This window comes from Harpegnathos saltator, unplaced genomic scaffold, assembly GCF_003227715.2.
Source record: "Harpegnathos saltator strain DR-91 unplaced genomic scaffold, Hsal_v8.6 scaffold844, whole genome shotgun sequence".
NCBI lineage: Eukaryota > Metazoa > Arthropoda > Insecta > Hymenoptera > Formicidae > Harpegnathos > Harpegnathos saltator.
In genome coordinates this window covers 918,980-936,230 of record NW_020230698.1, presented here as the reverse complement: position 1 = coordinate 936,230, position 17,251 = coordinate 918,980, and the positions used below count along the sequence as shown (strand labels likewise).

At 50.0% G+C, this 17,251-nt stretch overlaps 2 protein-coding genes across 7 annotated transcripts in view; one reads left to right on the top strand and one right to left on the bottom strand.

Moving 5' to 3' along the window:
• The first annotated feature begins 1,561 nt into the window (after positions 1–1,561).
• Positions 1,562–8,038, top strand: LOC105182776 (kelch-like protein 10). Its single transcript, XM_011140463.3, has 9 exons — positions 1,562–2,693; positions 3,279–3,616; positions 3,888–4,219; positions 4,486–4,670; positions 5,273–5,484; positions 5,902–6,237; positions 6,872–6,994; positions 7,257–7,424; positions 7,830–8,038. Exons 1-9 carry the CDS (start codon positions 2,524–2,526, stop codon positions 8,036–8,038), a joined length of 2,073 nt encoding a protein of 690 aa, XP_011138765.1. The 5' UTR covers positions 1,562–2,523.
• Positions 8,039–9,647: 1,609 nt separating this feature from the next.
• Positions 9,648–17,251, bottom strand: part of LOC105182744 (uncharacterized) — a 33,602-nt gene continuing 25,998 nt past the window's right edge. For all 6 annotated transcript variants that reach the window (XM_019841245.2, XM_019841249.2, XM_019841248.2 and 3 more), the window contains exons 15-17: positions 16,748–16,997; positions 16,436–16,663; positions 9,648–16,345 (exon numbers count right to left, since the gene is read on the bottom strand). In XM_019841245.2, the coding sequence (XP_019696804.1) occupies positions 16,140–16,345; positions 16,436–16,663; positions 16,748–16,997 (684 nt within the window). In that variant the 3' untranslated portion in view covers positions 9,648–16,139. The remainder of the gene's footprint in view (positions 16,346–16,435; positions 16,664–16,747; positions 16,998–17,251) is intronic.

Below are 17,251 nucleotides of genomic sequence, written 5' to 3'. Positions count from 1 at the left end.
CTTTATTATTATCCCTGCCTCGACTTACTCATTTCGTTTCAGCGTGGATTTACATCTCCGAAGATACCGATACCTCGAGATACGAGCGAAATAACGCATGCTTTTGCACCCCCCCCCCACCCCGGGTCCATTCGCGGTCGAAACATAACTCCATCGCAGCGGGGGATTTTATGGCGCTCGAGCGGATTAATTTCGTTCGAGTTCTACGCCTCACGGAAAACACGTTAACGGCTTACTCACGTGGGATTCGCGGTTAATACTTCCGCCAGCCAGTAATTGGAACGCATACATTATCCGCATTTGCGATCATCACGGGCGAGAGCGTAATATCCGACAACAGCGCGTCACGCTCGGTCGTGAACATGCATATGAGCGCGTCAGATTATGCCGGCGTATGCGTTACGCGCGAATCCGCGCGAGCGCGTTCGTGCGCGGATTTGCATGCGTATCTCATAGTTGTAAAATTAAGGCCGACGTTTGTTAGGAGCTCTCCGCTCGATCATCGCTTTGTGACCACCGAATCTCACGCGTTCGACGATCGCGCGGATTACCGCGCCGTCACGCGCGCGCGCGTTGCTGATAAACCGATTAAACAGCGAGTTAATTCTCGCGCGAATTTATTTGTGCGTTTAGCCGGCGTTTGACGGGAGTTGATTCCCCCCGCCATGTCCAACGCGCGAATCGCGATAATGTCATCTTATCGTCGGTCGCGCGGACTTTCTTCACCGACTTTTTCACCGAATCCTGTATAGCGCTCGCTGTTGGCTGCAAACTGCGGGCGAGGGCGGGACTCCCGTCGTCCTGTGGCAATACGACGGATGAAAAAGTTGCTTAACGGTTCCCCGCGTCATTACATTACCGATTCGAGTGAAAAGGGTTTCTCGGGGGAGTATTCTCGGAAGTATCGGGCGATACCCCGAGTTGTTCGCTATGCGAAGAGCCCCGCCGTTATGAGCTTGCGAAAAGCTCTCTGGGAGAAGACTGTTATTTTTACGAGCGTGCGTGCATGAATCAAACCGAGTCGCCTCGTGAAATTCATTGATCGCTGGCTCGATAAGAGGATGCGTAATGAACGAATAGACGCATATAACGATCAAAGGACCGTTTGCATCGAAGCGGTTAACAAGCATCGCGGGAAAGCTGCGACGATGGGGTAACGCGCCCTTTAAAGAGGAGGAGGTTAAAGGAAAGCCCGTGACGGAAACGAGACGAGTTTGCGAGCTGCTCTCTCCCTCGGAAAAGCTCCTCGCTCACTCGCACGTCAGAGAAACGGGGCTGCTGCGTCCATCTAGCGAGAAAGGAACAGAATCTCATTTCCCGTAATCGATACATTACACAGATATCCGGCCTGGCCCGGCGAATCTTCCGCTAGCTTGCTCTGTAACCATGTTTGTGCGTTTTTGCTTTGTGCCTCTATCTCGCGAACGGGCATATTATCAGTCCAATGGGCAGCGCGCTCAAGGAAACGTCTATTCGCCGAAGTGGCGTTGAAAATCTACTCGAAACTTTCTATTCTCTTCTTCTCTCCTCCCCCCCCTCTCACTCTCTCTCTCTCTCTCTCTCTCTCTCTCAATCGCGACACTCGTAATTCTCTCTGTCAAGTCTTTTCACAGGACAGCAGACAGAAAATGTCCCTCGCTTCTTGCAAGGGAAAGCTCGTGTATGATATTACAAGGATTGAGGGATTTATTTTCGGATAATTTGACTTTTCATTTGCCGTTACGAGATCGCAAATGGGTTAGAAGTATTTTACATGCGGGGGAAGATGTTATCGAGGGCAGCGAGACGTGGTAAAGTGTTCTGCGCTCCGCAAGAAAATTCTGATAAAACAGTTTCCGGCGAGATACCCGCGGAAGCGGGAGATTGGCGCGAGTTCTCGCGCAAAATAGCGGCCGCTTAAACTTTTGAATGCCGTTAATATTACGTAAATAACGCGCGCGCCGCTCGAGGAAATATTAAAAGCAACGAGATATCTTCGAGGTTGCAGCCAGGCGAACCCGCTTCGTGAACGATCATTTATACGTCTTCTCGATGTAACTGCCGTCGCCGTTAAAATAGTTATACTACGTCTTTGCGCAGAAACCATAATTGCGCAATATTCGAGACAATCAGGAGCTTGCTCCTGCGTACAGTCCAGCGGACCAGCCGAGCGTGAAATTCTTCCCTCAGGCGTCTCCCTGCCATTTTTTCAGTGCCATCTCCAGACCGCGTCTGTAATTTTCCAATTGTCACGGATATAAGCACCGATTGAGCGCGGACACTCGACGCGATTATCTCGAGCGGATCGAAGTCGGCCGGTTTTGCAGCCCTCGTCTGTCATGCACGCGCGTCTCCGCGTCTCTGCCAGGAGGACGAATACAAGAGAGAAAGAGCTGCTGAGGGCTGTTGAAGCAGAAGCGGCGCAGCAGAAGAGGCGGTGGTAAGCTCGGGGGCACGTGCACGTGCGATCACTCGCGGCGACCGTGCACGGGGCGCACGTGGCCCCAGTCGCCACCGCGCGGTCAGGTGGCCGTCGGAGGCAGGATGAACTTCAGGAAGTCGTGCCGTAGCCGAGCGTCACGCGCCGCCACTTCCGGCGTCAGCAGACTCCACAGGCAGCCAAGGCGGAAGCAGTCGGCGAGAATCAGGAAATGCATGTGTCTGCCGTCTAATTACGCCCACGTGGAGTTCCCTGTGGTCTGGTCCGAGCTCAGGTCCGTAATCGCGCGCTCTCGCGTAATTAAGATCTCGCCCGCACGACGACGAGCATCGTTAGCGTTCTCTCTCTCTCTCTCTCTCTCTCTCTCCCCCTCTCTCTCCCTTTTCTCTTTCTCTCTCGTGGCTGTCGACTGACGATGTGCAGTTTTCGCTTAAAATTGAGCGGACTTTTGAGACGTCGGAAGTGTTGTCGCGCTCGTGGGAACTCGAGATTGCTCTCGTGTGCTTTCTCTTTGTGACTTTGTGCGTTAACACATAAAAGGACGAGGGGAGGAAGAATGCGCGATCGATTCATCCGAATAAATTGATATCGCGAGGTATTTCCCTCGTGTAAGCTACGAAAGCCGGGCGACTCTAATCACCCCGGTCCGATGAAAAATTGTGTGTCTCTCTCTCTCTCTCTCTCTCGTCTCTCGTCTTTCCTGTTGAACTGATTCGTCGGCGTTGCGGGCTGTATCTCGCTTGATTTGCAGTTCACGCGGGTTTTAATACACGCTCGCGAAATGTCGCGCTGACGCGTTCGTCGCGAACGAGCGCGAACGACGGTTTTCTCGAATTGTCAAGGGTCTAATCGGTTTCAGGGCTAATCAGCAGCTGTGCGACGGTGCTATAAGATGCGCAGGGGATCGAGTTTTCCCGGTACATCGCGCCATACTATCCGCGGTGAGCCCGTACTTCAAGGCGCTCTTCACCAACAGTCTGAGAGGCGGCAAAACCGAGACGACGGAAATCACCATCAACTCCGTCCCCGGGGAGATCTTCAGTCTGATTCTCGACTACGCCTACACGGGCACCTGCAACGTCAACGCCGACAACGTCGAGCAATTGTTACCGCTCGCCGATCAGTTCGAGGTGCTCGGCATCGTGCAGCTCTGCTGTCAGTTTCTGCTGCAAGAGCTGCGGCCGGACAATTGCTTAGGTGAGTCGTTCCTAAGAATTACACCCCACGACGCAAATCGCACCTGACGGTGCTGTCTCTCAAGTGCTGTGCTGAAACGAATCCTTGAAACTTACCATAACCTCTAGTCGGACGTAACGACGACAGTTCGGAGGTAAAATTTCTCAAATTTCAAAGCACCATCACAATCATCATCTCTTTAATGTCGACCTCTCGAAGGTCGAGCCGCTCGTGGCGCGGCTTTCTCTTGAATATAATTGGCGCCACGTCGCTCGCGTTCACGTGACCGCAGGTATCTTTAAATTCGCGTGCCACTACTTCTGCCGCGATCTCGAGAAACAAGGCCGGAAGTACATACGTCACCACTTCAAGCAGATACTGCAGGAGAGCGGGGAACTGAAGGATCTTCTTTGCGACGAGCTGGAGGCGATATTGAGCGACGACGAGCTCAACGTTAAAAACGAGGAGATCGTGTTTGACGCCGTCAAGACATGGGTCGAGAGCAGGGTCGACGAGAGACGAGTCTACTTGCCTAGGTTGCTGAAATGCATACGTTACGGCCTCATGACTCATAAGTACTTCGTTAATAACGTCGTCAGCTGGAAGCTCGTCGAGGGGAATGATGTGAGCACGCACCTTCGACACTGTTGACCGTCGCGTTTTGCCGCGGCTTCGCTCCGGCTTGCATAATAATGAAGCTGAGCGCGCGGTTAAGCGCACACGCGTGCACACGCTTGTGCGCTTTCGTACGCGTGAGTTATAAATACGGGTGTTAACGATAAGAGCTCGCGCGTCGCGTCGCTGAGCATCGCGAACGCCTTCGTTCGCGTCGAGATATATGGGCGAGTTTTAATCGCGTCGAACCTGCACGTTCGGACAATGTTTTCAAGGCCTGCCAGAAGACGCTGCTGCCGGTGAATGCTTATTTAACCGAGCAGGACTCGAGGCAGAACGGCGGGGAGATCGATCTGAGGAATCCCCTGGCGAGGCCGCGTGTACCGCACGAAATTCTCTTCGCGATCGGCGGATGGAGCGCCGGTTTGCCGACCAATTTTGTGGAGACTTACGACACGAGGTGCGCCTAACGGCAAAGTCATATCGCGTAACGGAGATTTCCATAGAAATTGAAATTTAAGATCGTCTGAAAATATTACCACGCGCGTGCACGGAGAGATGGAGCGAGTGAGATGAAGACAACTTAGGCTTAACCTTGCCAAGGAAGAAAAAAGAGAAAAAAAACAGATCCGTAGTTACTTGATATATGGTGAGACGGAGCGACAGATTTTGCGACGAGAGTTTGTAGAGTTTTCGTGTTATAAAAGAGATATCTGTGTGTGATATTGATTAATTTCGCCGTTCACTCAATTTCGCACGAACCTGAGATGTCGATAATTATCGCTGATTAAGAATATTTCTAGCGAAATGTTGCAATGTCCCGAAGAGGTAGGAGCGTATTTCTGAGAAAAATCAGTTGTATAGATCTGTCACTAAAGCAAGGTCGGAAATGGTTGGAGAGGTTGAAGAAGAAACGTGATCATGTGCGAAGTCGCGTGTACGTCGGAGCGATTTTCAAGTCGCGGCCGAGATACTCCGACCTTGCTCGAGCTTCGGATGTTGTAGGATAGAAAGTTATTGGTGCCTCCGGAATCGTGTAACGTATCGAAACGTGAACTCTAGAGCTGACAGGTGGTTTCTATCAGTGAGCACGGACGTAACGCCGAGGGCTTATCACGGATTATGCACCCTGAACAATCTCATCTACATGATCGGTGGATACGACGGTAACGAGCACTTCAACACGGTCCGATGTTTCGACCCGGTAACAAAAGAATGGCGCGAACGAGCCTGCATGTATCATGTTAGGTGTTACGTCAGCGTTTGCACGCACGGTGAGTTCGAAATGTCTGTCGAGCAAGGACGAGAGAGTATTTTATCCGTCAATCGTAGCTGATTGTCATCTTCCATCGGGATTAAAAGACCTTCTAATCTAATTGACGTTCAACGCGTGAAACTTCTCCTTCCACAAATTGCTCTTTAAAGAAAGAACGAAAACATTTTCCCTCTCTCTGTCTCTGTCTCTCTCTCTCTCTCTCTCTCTCTCTCTCCCTGTGAAAAAAGCTAGCGAGACTTATTCTAAGGGGTCGGGGAAGGATATTTCACTCTCCTCGCGCTCACCCTCTCTATTCCTGTCCCGGGAAACTCGCGTCGGTGCGTATTTTCGCCGAGCGTCTAACCAGGATTATATGCCTCGTCCACCCGTCGCGATATTGTTTATTTATCGCGCGTCCCCCGGGCGATCGCTGAAGGCGGCAAGATTTACGCGCTCGGCGGATTCAACGGTCGCACGAGGATGAGTTCCGGCGAGCGATATGAGCCGCGGAAGAACCAATGGGAAATGATCCCGTCCATGCACCGGCAACGATCGGACGCCAGCGCGGCGGCGCTCCACGACAAGATCTACATCGTCGGCGGCTTCAACGGCCAAGAGGTCCTCAACTCGGCCGAGGTCTTCGACGTGGAGACCAATCAATGGAGCAACATCCACGCGATGATCAGCCCGCGATCCGGCGTCTGTCTCGTCGCGTTTCGCGACAGTCTCTACGCTCTCGGAGGGTTCAGCGGTGTCGTGAGACTGAGTTCCGGTTAGTTGGAATCGTTACGACCTTGAAATTAGTACTGGAAATCCGGCAGTGATTTTCGGTGAAAATTCCGAGGTGAAAAATCTTCAACAGCGGCTTTCGGCCGTGCTTCGAGCTTGAATTGTCGACCGTGCTGATTACACATTAAACCATCGATCAAAGTCAAAGATATATATATAATATATATATATATATATGCATCTCGAGAGATTATCGTGAAAATCATGATTTATGTTAATGTTTATTAACTCACGTAAATTATATAATTTGAGGCGTAAACACGCACACCTCCAATGATTAGGAACAAATTTACATGGTCGTCTTATGACATCACATTTACGTTGGTAATTAATTAGTCGTGTTTAAGGCAGTTCCGCGAGGCGCATTTGTCAGAATTTAGTTTGATAGCGAAATGTTTATCCAACCGATATAGAAGTGGCTCGGTTCTGTTCTAATTACGTCAGTTACGCAATATCGTTCACGAGTTGCGACACAACAGCACGTACTTTCTCTCTGTACCGCTGTAACTACCCCCTCCCTTCGCCCTGGTAAATATTTCCCACGCGAATGTTTGAAATGCCGGACGTTTCGCGCTGAAGGGCACTGTTCGAAAAATACGTATGTATTTATTTTGCAGGGGAGCGCTACACTCCAAACCATTCTGACCAATGGCACGAGGTGTCGGAGATGTTTAGCCCGCGCAGCAATTTCGCCACGGCGATCCTCGACGATATGATTTTCGTCATTGGCGGTTACAACGGTATTTTCCTGAAAAATCATTCTCACGTCGCGCGACACTTCGTCCGGGTTTCGTAATCGAGTGCCACTAGGTACTACTGGATATTTTCGCTTCCTCCCCAGTAAATCTCCAGTGTGTTTTCCAGTATGCATAAATTTCGCCCGGGACGATTCGCCCTTCGCGATGTGATTCGGGACAAGATTCCCCACGCATTAGGAAACACTCGGATTGCCGAGATTAGATTTATGGACGTGTGTTGTGTACGTGCAAATGTACGTTTCAGGATCGAGCACGGTCGCGTACGTCGAGTGTTACGACGCGGACTACAATGAATGGTACGACGCATCCCCCATGAATCTCAGTCGCAGCGCTCTCAGTGCCTGCGTGATAGCCGGTTTAGAGAACGCGCGCGAGTATTCCTATCTGGACAAAGCTCGGGATCTTGGCCAAGGTCGGTGTAATATACGACACGGCGGCAGTAGTCGCGGATCTCAAAGAAGATGATTAAACCTTCGATCGCGCTTCTATATCGGCGCCTTCAACACATATTTACGAGACGCGTAACCGCGGTGGTGCAATAAGCGACTTTTCCTCTCGGCGAAGAGGAATATCTGGCTCGATCGCGAAGCATGCTCGGACGCTGCGTGAATTCTCGCGAAAGTGCGGTCTGCATTAAAATATACATGGGAGCTGAAATTCTGGTCTCGATAAACTCCAGCGAAACGCGTGAAAAAGACACGAAGGACCGGGAATTTACTCGGGATTTTCTCGACGAGGCATACTCGCAACGCGACTCTTCACCTTTTCCGCGCGAGAACAGTCTTGACGGATTAAATATGCCGATGTGACCTTTCAGGGCAAGCGACGTCGAAGAGTGAGGAAAAGTCCGGTCAACCTGGCGAGGTTTCCGTCGAGACTAACGTCATAATCGCCGTGGACGAGGGTGGCCAGATGAACGTAAGCGAGCTGGTGGGTCCCATAGACGGTGTGGCTGATGGTATCGGAAATTTCTACGAGGAGGAGATGCGGGACGAGCTGCTGTACGTTGCACAGGAGCTCGATTAAACGTCGTTGAGGAAATTGAAGCGTCGGTCGACGCAACATCGCGTCGCTTTGCGGATTTTTGCGGACGCCGTTGGAGAAGAAAATTCTGCATGTCTGATCGAGCGAACAGTCCGTCTCAGTAATATTAAATCAATATCGTGATTTTTATACGATAATAATTACGATACCCAACATCGCAATTACATCGTGCCTCGCGTTTCGGAGATCAGAGGAATATTGATGTATTTTTTTTTTTTCTTTCTGGTAACATCCACGAATGTTTGAGAAAACGCAATGTTGTGTCGGCTGACGTTCTTCGATCGCCCGCGAGGAAATACTGAAAATCGACGGTGGGAAAGCACTCGAGAGAAGAAATGGCCTCTCACTTCTTTACGGACGGAAAAAGCACGAGCGTGTTTAATTGTTACACCGTTGTCGACACAGTCGGTCTGAGTAGGCTCCTTAAATCGTACAGCGAAACACCATTTGTCGGCGAGAAAACAGGCGAGGAAACGGCTCGCTAAAGGGAGGAAAAAAAATGAGAAGCCTGAGAGAGTCGGGTTAGCGTTGCGCGTTAGTGTTTTCGTAAGTTATTTCCGCTTTTCTCGCGATTAAACGTGGCACGGGAATTTTAATTAGCACCGATTTGTACGTAGCATCGCACGCGCGCGCGCGCGCTAGAGACGACGATTGAAAGCAAGCGCAATTTTAATCCGTTGTTTTATAAGAGATATTTTCTTTTCCACGTTGGTCTTTTTTTTTTCTTTTTATAAATCTACTTTCGAGCCGTGAAATTTTTGCAAGGACGAGTAGGGACGATTTTACACTTGGCGAAAGCGGTGGGCCACTTTGATGTGCCGCGTAATAATTATTTACACTTTTCACACAACGACGAGAAATAGTACGGTACGCGACATTTTACATCCGCGGCCGAGGAGGCGACGTTGTTATTTTTTATGGACGAGTTTTTCGTTTCTCCGATATGTATACGCAAATATACCCGCGCATACGCACATACACACACATACACATACATATACATAATCTCGATGCCGCGCGATTTCCACTGAGAATATTCATGTATCAAGAGACCTTGTCACTTTAATCCTATTAAATTGGTCTCTTCATCCCAAAATCTCGCCTCTTTATTGTATGAATTTGGCTGTAAGAACATCTCGCGCGGCATAAATTATTCGGACCCTCGACCGCGGCTTATCGATTATGCTTATCGGGAAAAACGCTCCCATCAGTGTTGGTGAATAACAATGATGCGGTGGCTTGAGATTTTTTATTAATCTATCTCTCATATATGTATATATGTAGATTTATTCTTCATTTCTTATTCATCTTTTATACGTACTTATATATTATGTATAGTGTACACGTTTACTTCTTCTTCATTGGTGTTTCTCTTGTTGACGACTGCGTCTTCCGTTAAATCCCGTTTGCATTCAGTTATGTTACGTACAGTCTCTCTTTCTCTCTTTCTTTCTCGCTCTCGCTCTCTCTCTCTCTCTCTCTCTCTCTCTCTCTCTCTTTCTCTCACTCTTTCTCTCTCTCTCTCTCTCTCTCTCTCTCTCTCTCTCTCTCTCTCTCTCTCTCTCTCTCTCTCTCTCTCTCTCTCTCTCTCTCTCTCTCTCTCCCTCTCATTCTCTCGTAAGTGGTTTGATCGACGATTATGTGGTGTCGTTATTTAATCGTGCCCGGCTGTACGATGTGTGCTCAATAGACGCGACACGAGCGAAATACAATAGCGAATTCTCCTTGGCCGAGTGTCGATGAAACTTTCGATACGTCAAAGTGGAAAAAGGGGAGTCGTGGCCGGACTGTCAGTCTCTCAGACCCTCGGCGTTGAACTTTCAAAAGTCGTCCTCTAAATCGCGACTGTCATCCTACGTTATAACCCCTTTCATCTGTTTTATTATTATTGTTATTGTTATTATTATTATTCTTATTCTTATCATTATTATAGAGAAGAAGAAAAGGACACGAGAGAGATAGGATGAAGTTGAGAAAAAGCAAACTCTTCGACTTCTTCTTTAGATAAATATTAATATTTCGAATTTGTAAAAGTTGCATTTAAATCGGTGGAATATTATTTATCGAGGACGCTTGGCGTTCCCCCGAATAATCGTTAAATTCTCGCTCATGGACATTCGCGTTTTAGCTCCGATCCGACCTCTCTCTCTCTCTCTCTCTCTCTCTCTCTCTCTCTCTCTCTCTCTCTCTCTCTCTCTCTTTTTCGGCGATCTATAATTCAGGATAGAATCCTATTTGCAATTTTATGCGCCGCGTTGTATAGAAAACACCTGACGATTTATCGATGTACGATGCGATTCTGATTATTCAAATGTTTCCTCGCAAATAGACTTCTTTGGTGAATTACAGATCTCGTTTAGGGCGGGTTTTAAGGTCCGAACAGAATCTCGCCAGTCCGGTACGATCGATTGCGCACGACTGATCGCGCAATGTTAGAAAAAAATTTCGCTCGTCAATTAGTTTTTCGTTCAGCGGGCTCGCGAGGCCGTTGCGACTTGTCACGGAGAACTCGCTATCTTCGGTAGAATACTCGGCCGTCCAGCCGGGATGACGCCACAGGATGGAGAACAAGGAATGGATACACGAGTGAATCGTAAATTACGCAAAAACACGTCCGTCAAAGGTGCAACAACGACTCCACGTCCTGGAAGTTGTAGTCCGGTTCCGAAGAAAATTCCTCTAAAACGAGAAACAGAACTCGCGGGGAACACTCGCGCGATCGGCCGTGTCGCGACGCGACTCTGCCACGTCGATCGACGACGATCGATCCGACCGTGCGTCCCCGATCGCGTTCCCCGATAAATTCCCCTAGAAAATCGCGCGCCTTAGGTGGTAAGTTAAAAACTTAAACTTACACGACGAGAGACGAGTGTGTACAAAGTCAATAATCTTCGCGATTAGAACGTACGCGCGTCGCGTCGCGACCGTACAATTATAATGAAGAAACGACGATATAGTTGAGCAAATAATAGGAGAGCAATGAAAGTTACTTTAGATCCGTGGTCCTTCCGCGAAGAAGCGAATCTCGAGAAAGGCTCCCGAATCTGTCGAATCTCCGAGCTCACGTCCCCCTATGTTTTTCCGCTTCCCGTGGATTCCCGTAATCTCCCTTTCACGCACGATTCGCGACGAGTTGCTGACGGCGGACAAAGAGAAGAGACCGCCCGCTCGCCCGGCCGCGACCGATCGATGACGCGCGCGAAGCGTCATCGGCGAGATTTATTCGCAGTTGAGAGAAAAGCTTCTTTTAGGGGCGTGCGCACGTGCTCACGCACAAACGTACAAGCACACGCACACGCACACGCACACGCACATACACAAGCGCGCGCGCACACACAGCGCGGTGGCTGTCTACCTGATAAACCTGATAAACGTGTCATCGCGGAGCGAAAATTTGATCGCGACGAGATAGTCGGAACGTAAATATTTCACTCGCACTATGCATTTGTGCGAGTTCATTAGCGGCATACGAGCGTCATAAATCTCCGGCGAAGGCCGTAGCGACGGGGCCGTAGAGACGAGCTTTATTCCAACTTTAAATCGTGATTGATGTTTTACGGCGATTTAATTCGCTTGCCGCGGCTTGCGTGCGACGAGACGATTTTATGCGGCGAAAATTAGCCGGCCGCTCCGCGAATGAGGGTAATCAAGACGCGTTTGTGCAAAAATTGTCAGATACGTAGGTTTTCCCGAGGAAGCTTTCCGAGGAGGAGAGATTCACGTTTCACGAAATTTCACCGTCGGCCGATTTCGAGTCGGCTGATTTTGTCGTTTGGCTCAGGCGACGATTGCGCGCTGGACGCGATCGCTCTCGTCTCGACCGACACATTTATCAGGTAAAGTCCACCCGAACTCAGTCCAGATACAGATGAAACGTTCGAGAAATGTCTTCGTGCGCAGACTTTGTCTGCCTCGGGTCCGATTTCTCGCAGACGACTTTATCGAATGCTCCGAGAATTCGGGAGAATGAAAACAATTACCGGCGGCGGGCTCGATAAAACGATGCTCGCGACGTAGTTACTATGAGACGGGGTTCCTTTGCGTCAGCAAGTTTAACTTCTCGCATCAAACTAAAAAAGAATCCGAGCCCCGCGACGAATGAGATGGAGAGCCGCCCGTGTCTGCCGAAAACACGGTCGCTCGCGTGGGCGATAAACCGACCGCTACCGCTGCATCTTCCCGGCGAGTACATCGTGAAACATTTATAAGATTAGAAAACGTACCGTGCGGTGAGACTTGGAAAATTTGCCCGCGAGTCGCTGGGCCCTCAGCGCTGACGGCAAGATCCAGGAGAATTTGAAGAAACCGCTATCGATTACTTGCGCGCGTGTACTCTTTTTCAGCCTGACGCGAAGTTGCACTTACTCGCGCAGTTTTTCATCGTGTCATTACTGAGAGCTCGCGGTTGTCCACACAGCGATATATATGCACATATATATATATATATATATATATATATGTATGTATAGTATATTATACGATCGCAATATACACGTTAACGATGGACTCACAGGTGGTCGTTTTATGACGATACACGTAGACGTTCGCGCGTTCTTACGCGCGTAAATTCAACGCTTACATCGAATGATAGTGACTTTTACGCACGACGTATATTACTCGCATCATCGGGAGCCGACGTATGACTCGCACGATCCGTCTCAACTCTCGTCTCAACGACGCGCGACGTTACAATGCTATCGCTGTAAAAACCGTTATTAATTTCTACGCGCGCGCGCGCGCGCGTTCGCGCTTGGAACAATTCGTCTGCACATCCACGGAGAGTTGTAAAGGTGGGTCCAGACTTGTGTGTCGCATCCCCGTATCGTATCATAATTGCGTATCATGATCGGCAAGTGTGAACGGGACACTGTATCGTTTTTGCGTATCGTATCTGCGTATCAAGGTAACACGCAGGCACTGTGATCGACTTGGTCGGTATTTCGGCGAACATCAAAGAAATAATACGTGATACGGATACAATGAGTGTAGACGTGACTTATCCCGCCCAGATCCTATATCGATCTGCCAACATAGGATCTCTCGTTTTATTCAGTCGTATCACTTCGTATCCGACAGTCATGGTTGATGCTGTGCAGTGGTCACAAGAGAAAGTGATAGAATTAATAGACTTTTATAAACAAAAAAGTACTCTTTCGAATCCAGCGGATCCCAACCATTTCAATAGATCGAAGAGAAACGATGCGTGGGAGGAAGTCTGGACCTACCTTAACGCGGCGTTCGTCAGCTGGAAAATCGCGAAGGGCGGTGTGCGCGCGCGAGGACACGCGCGTTCGCGCCTCGACGAGGGGCGCGTATCGGAAGGTAAGGTTGCGAAGCGCGAGCTTGTCCTTCGGACGTATCGAGACGAGAGCGAAGATGTGCTCTCGGAAGATTTCAGACGTTCAGGAGAATTCGAGAAGATTCACAGTTTGAGAGACGTGCGTGCTCGCGATGACTCGACTCTCGCGATTTTCCACTACAGAATTGCTGACACAGACGTCTCGTACTGCGCTTTCTCGATTTACGCAACTGCGGTGTCTACGGTGGATAATATAAATTCCTGCGGACATCGACTCGCTTGCGTGTCTTGGAAAGAAAGACACGCGTTGACTGTAAATGTACACGAGAATACAGCTCGTTATGAATTCAACGTCTGTCAGCGAATTTCCTGGGGATTGTCCAAATGCCAATTCTTTCCCGTCTCTCGCCGTCGAAGTACGAGGCGTCATTCTCGCGGCGAATCGCTACGATCATACGCCGTAGTTTGGTACGCAGAGCGCATCAGATACATGCGATGACAGAACGTTTGGCGAATCTCAAGGTCACTCCTCACGACGGTGGCCGTCGTCTCGATTGTGTTCAACACACATCGAGCATCTCGATAGTCAGACCTCGAGATTCGAAAAGAGTGGATCATACCTCGCGAAATCAAAGGAACGCTCGAGTCTCGTCACTCGATCGGAGAGTTGCAATCTTCTTTTCTTTTTGCATTTGCGACCGGTGGTAAATAAAGAAAAGAACGTCTCTATCTCGACGTCTCTACGTTTTGATTGAGGAAGGATCAGCTGCGAATCGCCCGAAGAGCCGGTCGTTGAAATTAACGTCGGCGATCCCGGAACATCTCACAGACCTCGAAGTAACCGAGAAAGGTCGAGTTCGTCCACGTTCCTCGACGACGATCTCGACAACAGCCATGTGTAGCACTCGCGGGCGCGACGCTTCGCGTTGCCCCCCCGCTTCATTTACGATTAATATAATTTTTTCTTTATTTCTCTCTCTCTCTCTCTCTCTCTCTCTCTCTCTTGCTCTCTCGTTCTCTCTCTCTCTTCTTTCTCTCGTTTGTTTTTCATCGATAGATTGTTCTGAGCAATTGAGATCTAGTATTGGAGGGATTTCATATACCTGAAATGTGTTTAGTCACTCCCGTCGCGCATCATCGCGTCCGTTTTCGCACCCCGGAATACTCCCCCGCCGCGTCTCAGAGCGCGAGTACTCGTTTCATCGCACACTGAGACCGTGTGACCGCGCAGAGACCTGTGTGTTACGACTGAGGCGTCGGTGAAACGCATTATCGCGTCCCTCCCGAATCCTCCCGTTAACGTCGATGTAACGCGCAAGATTAACGTCCGTCTCACATCTTCTTCTCGACGAACTTTCGTCTTCAGCTGCCTCCCAATCTCATCCCCGTGTCTCTATTAACTTTTCGCCGGGTCGTTCATCCCCCCGCGCCTAAGGTCTCTTTCTCTCTCTCTCTCTCGCTCGCTCTCGCTCTCTCTCTCTCTCGCTCGCTCTCGCTCTCTCTCTCTCTCTCGCTCGCTCTCGCTCTCACAACTCGGCACTCTCATCCATTCGCCGCACTCACCGCACTCAGCACTCACACTTATCTGAGGATAACAATTGACATGCGTTTCATAACTTTCCTAGCGTCTAGACAATGTGTCGTTGCATTGTCTTTTTACTTTTATTATTATTAATATTATTTTATTATTGATTCTCCTTACTTTTTTCTATTATTTTCTCTGTACATCGCGGAGAACGAGTGTCCGCAGCGACAGAGAGCCCCCGTGTGTGTCTTCTCCGGAATTCCTCCGCCTCTTCATTTCCTTCTCCTCTCCCTCTCTTATCTTTAGATAAAACACGCCCGTGAATTTTCGCGATCGCCGTACGCCCGCCGACGGCTTCGAGTCCCTTTTGTCTCGCGCGACTGCGACTCATCGGCCGTTCCTCGCGACGTTGACGAAGCTGACGCGCTCGACGAGCACCTCGCTACCTCGCGAGTCGCTTCTCACTTGTTTACTCTCTCTTCACTAGGCCACACGTCAACCACGCTCGTCAGCTGTCGCCGCCGGTTCCCCGTGATTCCAGTACGTGGCATCACTCACAGAGATGACGTATTAGATCGTACAAATGTTATCGCTCGTGTGTTATTTCACCCCCGCACTGCCCCGCACCTTCGGATATTTCTCTGTGCGCCTTTGCGTCTCCTTCGCCTTTTTCGTTTTCGCTTTCTATCTCTGTCTCTCTCTCTCTCTCTCTCTCTCTCTCTCTCTCTCTTTCTCTCTCTCTAAGTCGGAGAAGACTACTACTGCTACTATCAGCACTGGAGAGTAGGCCCATTCCACGACTAGCTATATGGATCCGTCCCGTTGGAAGACCCGAACGAACTCTCGACCGCGAATGTCGAATTCGACGAACGCGACTCTTCGGCCGAGCGATTACGCTCGGAGTGCCGGAGGCTGTGCGAACAGAACGACGATTCGCTCAAATGCGACGTGCGCTGCGCGTTCCTCGTGTAAAAAAAGGAGGTCGACTTGCCCCGGTGTCCTCGCGGGCCGATTCGTTTCTTCGAAAGCAGATCGGCCGGGGACGTTTCTAAATTACGCTAATCATGAATGCGCTTGTCGACGCGCGTCCGGCAGAGTTTCTCTCTCCATCTCTCTCCCTCTCTCTCTCTCTCTCTCTCTCTCTCTCTCTCTCTCACGTCTCCCCTCTCTCCCAGTCCCCTCGTCACGTCTATAATTTACTAGTCTAATCAGTCCCCTTTACGTTTTTTGTTCTTTCGTGCGCTAGACCAGTCCTTTCCTTATCTGAAGTACTTGAGTCCCGCCACCAGCAGAAACTTCTCGATGAAAAGCTCGGAGTCGAGGACGGCGATGTGCGCGGCTCGGCCTATCAGGGCGTTCGCCGTCGGCGGTAGAGCGTGATGCACATCGTACCTGACGAGACTGACGCAGGGCGCCGACATCACCGGGTACAGGATGTTGTGCACCATCTCGCGGTACGCGGCACCTGCGGGGAAGCGAGCGGGATCGAACGTCAAACGAATGTCGGCTAATACTCGAGTAATACTTGACGGTAGCAGCGCAGAACGGTACACACCTTGATCGGTCGGATCTCGTACGGCTGCCTTGCAGAGCTCGATCCGGGCAGAATGCAGCGGCACGTATCGGTCTTGGGCGCTCCCGCACAGCAGGACGTGCTTGAACTTCTGCAGATTGCTCTTCTGGCTCAAGCGAAACATGAAGGAGCGCCTCACGTCCGGCGAGTCCTTCATCGCCAGTTGCAGCAGAGATCCGGACTTCTTCCACTTCTGCATGAACCACATGCCTGCGCGATTCGAACGAAACGGTCATCGTCTCGGTCTGTGTGGTCTCGAGAGAAAGAGGAACGAAGAGCGTTCGTCAGGCTTACCCGCGTTCACCAGACCGCTCGTGTTGTAGAGAGTGCCTAGATGAGGCCCGCTCAAGCTGAGGAAGGTGTGTAAACGGGGGAGGAGCGGGCGCAGCTGTGGTCGCGTCAGGGCGCTCCGGATGATTATGGTCCCAAGGGAATGCCCGATGAAGCTCACCTTCGTCGGGTTCAGCCCCGACGACTCGATATGATAGAGAATCTCAGCCACCAACCGGTCGGTCATCGTGTCGAAGTCCGAGAAGGTATCGCCCTTGCATACACAAGCGATACATGTGAATTTTTGCATTCGTTCGTTCATTCATTCATAGTCAGGCTAAGCCTTGTGTGGGATAGCAATCTTGCCGGTGCGTTTATTTAGTCTCTTCTCTCGTGTAAATAATAATCGTACAAAATAAAATGACGACAATAATAATAATTATTATAACGGAGTTTTCCCGACTACTTTTTATTAATTAATTGATAAAGTAATTAGATATCAGCACGGAGGTTCTCGAGGTTTCTGAG

Bases quoted from the DNA above. Each gene is read 5' to 3' on its own strand.
- LOC105182776 (XM_011140463.3), top strand. From the start codon at position 2,524: ATGAACTTCAGGAAGTCGTGCCGTAGCCGAGCGTCACGCGCCGCCACT. The intron at 4,671-5,272 runs GTGCGCCTAACG...CGTGAACTCTAG, and splicing joins GTGGAGACTTACGACACGAG to AGCTGACAGGTGGTTTCTAT. The intron at 6,995-7,256 runs GTATTTTCCTGA...TGTACGTTTCAG, and splicing joins CGTCATTGGCGGTTACAACG to GATCGAGCACGGTCGCGTAC.